The sequence below is a fragment of the Chondrus crispus genome, genomic scaffold, assembly GCF_000350225.1.
Source record: "Chondrus crispus Stackhouse genomic scaffold, scaffold_3, whole genome shotgun sequence".
Classification (NCBI taxonomy): Eukaryota; Rhodophyta; class Florideophyceae; order Gigartinales; family Gigartinaceae; genus Chondrus; species Chondrus crispus.
Genome location: NW_005179158.1, coordinates 534229 through 536076, shown reverse-complemented (window position 1 = coordinate 536076; position 1848 = coordinate 534229). Strand labels below are relative to the sequence as shown.

General features: G+C 59.3%; 2 protein-coding genes; one reads left to right on the top strand and one right to left on the bottom strand.

Moving 5' to 3' along the window:
* Nucleotides 1-64: 64 nt before the first annotated feature.
* CHC_T00005545001 (hypothetical protein) lies at nucleotides 65-802 on the top strand. XM_005716648.1 is given in 2 exon segments: nucleotides 65-769; nucleotides 770-802. 1 exon segment carries the CDS (start codon nucleotides 65-67, stop codon nucleotides 767-769), a length of 705 nt encoding a protein of 234 aa, XP_005716705.1. The 3' UTR covers nucleotides 770-802.
* Nucleotides 803-1319: 517 nt separating this feature from the next.
* On the bottom strand, nucleotides 1320-1757 carry CHC_T00010305001 (ribosomal protein S23). Its single transcript, XM_005716647.1, has one exon. It carries the CDS (start codon nucleotides 1755-1757, stop codon nucleotides 1320-1322), a length of 438 nt encoding a protein of 145 aa, XP_005716704.1.
* Between the last annotated feature and the right edge of the window lie 91 nt (nucleotides 1758-1848).

The window sequence follows — 1848 nt, the reverse complement described above, 5'->3', positions numbered from 1 at the left end:
ATCAGTAGACCTCCCGGATCATGGTGGAGGAGCAACTTTGCAGCTGCTCCTATTTCACATGCGCATGTCGCTATTGAAAGTCCCAAGACTTTCAAACAAGCAACCCACGGTCCTAGAGCCCCCCCCCCCCCCCCCCCTCACGCGTCCCAACCCCCTCGCATCGCAGACGTCCGAGCCCGTGGTGCAGACGATCACGAAGCCCATCGGCGGCGAGAAGAACGGGGGCACGCGCGAGGTGATCAAGAAGACGGGGCCGAAATGGTACCCTGCGGACGACGTGCGGGCGCCCGTGCCGTCTCGCAAGCACGTGCACAAGCCGACGAAGCTGCGGGCCGGGATCACGCCCGGCACGATCCTGATTCTGTTGGCCGGGGCCAACCGGGGCTCGCGCGTGGTATTCCTCAAGCAGCTCTCTTCCGGGCTCCTGCTCGTGACCGGGCCGTACTCGGTGAACCGCATCCCGATCAAGAGAGTCGAACAGGCGTACGTGATCGCGACCAGCACGAAGATTGAAGTGTCGGGGTGCGACGTGGCCAAGTTTGATGATGAGTACTTTAAGAGGGATAAGGGGAGTAAGGCGAGCGTGGTTATGGAGGTTGATGAAGGAGATGCGAGTAAGAAGACGCCGACTCAGGAGAAGATCGCTGACCAGAAGGCCATCGACGCTGTGCTTGTCCCCGCTATTGAAAAGGTGCCGCAGCTGTCGAGCTACCTCAAGGTCAAGTTCACCCTGTCAAAGGGTCAGTATCCTCACGAAATGAAGTTTTAGGCGCGGGATTCATTTTGTAAACATCAAACCCAATCACCTGGTATGCGCGCGGCGCAGACGCGACTCTGATTCTAGAGAGCAAGTGTCGGCTGAGCAAACAATGCGCCAGCTATTCCCTACGACGAATTGTTCACAGTTGAACGTTTCTTTTTTGAGACAATGGGGAAACCATGGCACATTTGGGATTTTTCCTAATTCCATTTAGGAGGTTGACATCACAGATAAATGTCCATTTTACTCTCCAAAGAGATTTAAATCATTTCACGTTACACACGCGAGTGCATCAAGGCAAGGCAAGTTGGTTGCGCGATCAAGAGTGGTCAGAACATACCGTAGTGTAGTTTAGTGCGTGCACGGGATTGGACGGAAAGTGATCCTACTCTGTGACCAAGCAGCGTTCGTGAAAGTGCTGCGTCTGCACGAGGCAGACCCATGCAGGCAGCGCTCGTCGTCAGCCGCACGGTGATGGGAGTGGTAGCAGCGACTAGGGCAACACGGACGGAGGGGTGGGCAGGGGTGTAATTGTTTGGTGCAGGGGGGCCATTTTATGTTATGTACGCGGCTTCTCCTTCTTGTTGCGGAAGAGGGCGAGCAGCGAGACGCCAGCGACCTTGACGACCTTGAAGCGGACGCCGGGGAGGTCACCGACGGAGTGGCCGCTGCGGCCGAAGCCGGAGATGAGCACCTCGTCGTTCTCCTCGACAAAGTTGAGGCAGCCGTCGCCGGGGACGAAGGCGGCGATCTTCTTGCCGTTCTTGATGAGCTGCACGCGGCACGACTTACGGATGGCCGAGTTGGGCTGCTTGGCCTCGATGCCGATGCGCTCCAGCACAATGCCCTTCGCGTGCGACGCGCCCCCGAACGGGTTGGCCTTCAGCGCCGTCGCAGAGTGCTTGCGCGAGTACCGCTTGTTGTGCCACTTCTGCGCACGCCGGTGCGTCCGCAGCTTGCGCGCGCACCGCATGCCCGCGGGCTTGCCGTTACCCATCGCGCGGAAGGAAGGGGGGGGAAGGAAGGGGGGGGGGGGGGGGGAAGGGGTTTTCCTGTGTCGGGCCCGCTACTCTCCCCGGGGGGTGCCT

What these genes read in the sequence shown, in the direction of transcription:
- CHC_T00005545001 (XM_005716648.1), top strand. Translation starts at nt 65, where the DNA reads ATGTCGCTATTGAAAGTCCCAAGACTTTCAAACAAGCAACCCACGGTC.
- CHC_T00010305001 (XM_005716647.1), bottom strand. Translation starts at nt 1,757, where the DNA reads ATGGGTAACGGCAAGCCCGCGGGCATGCGGTGCGCGCGCAAGCTGCGG.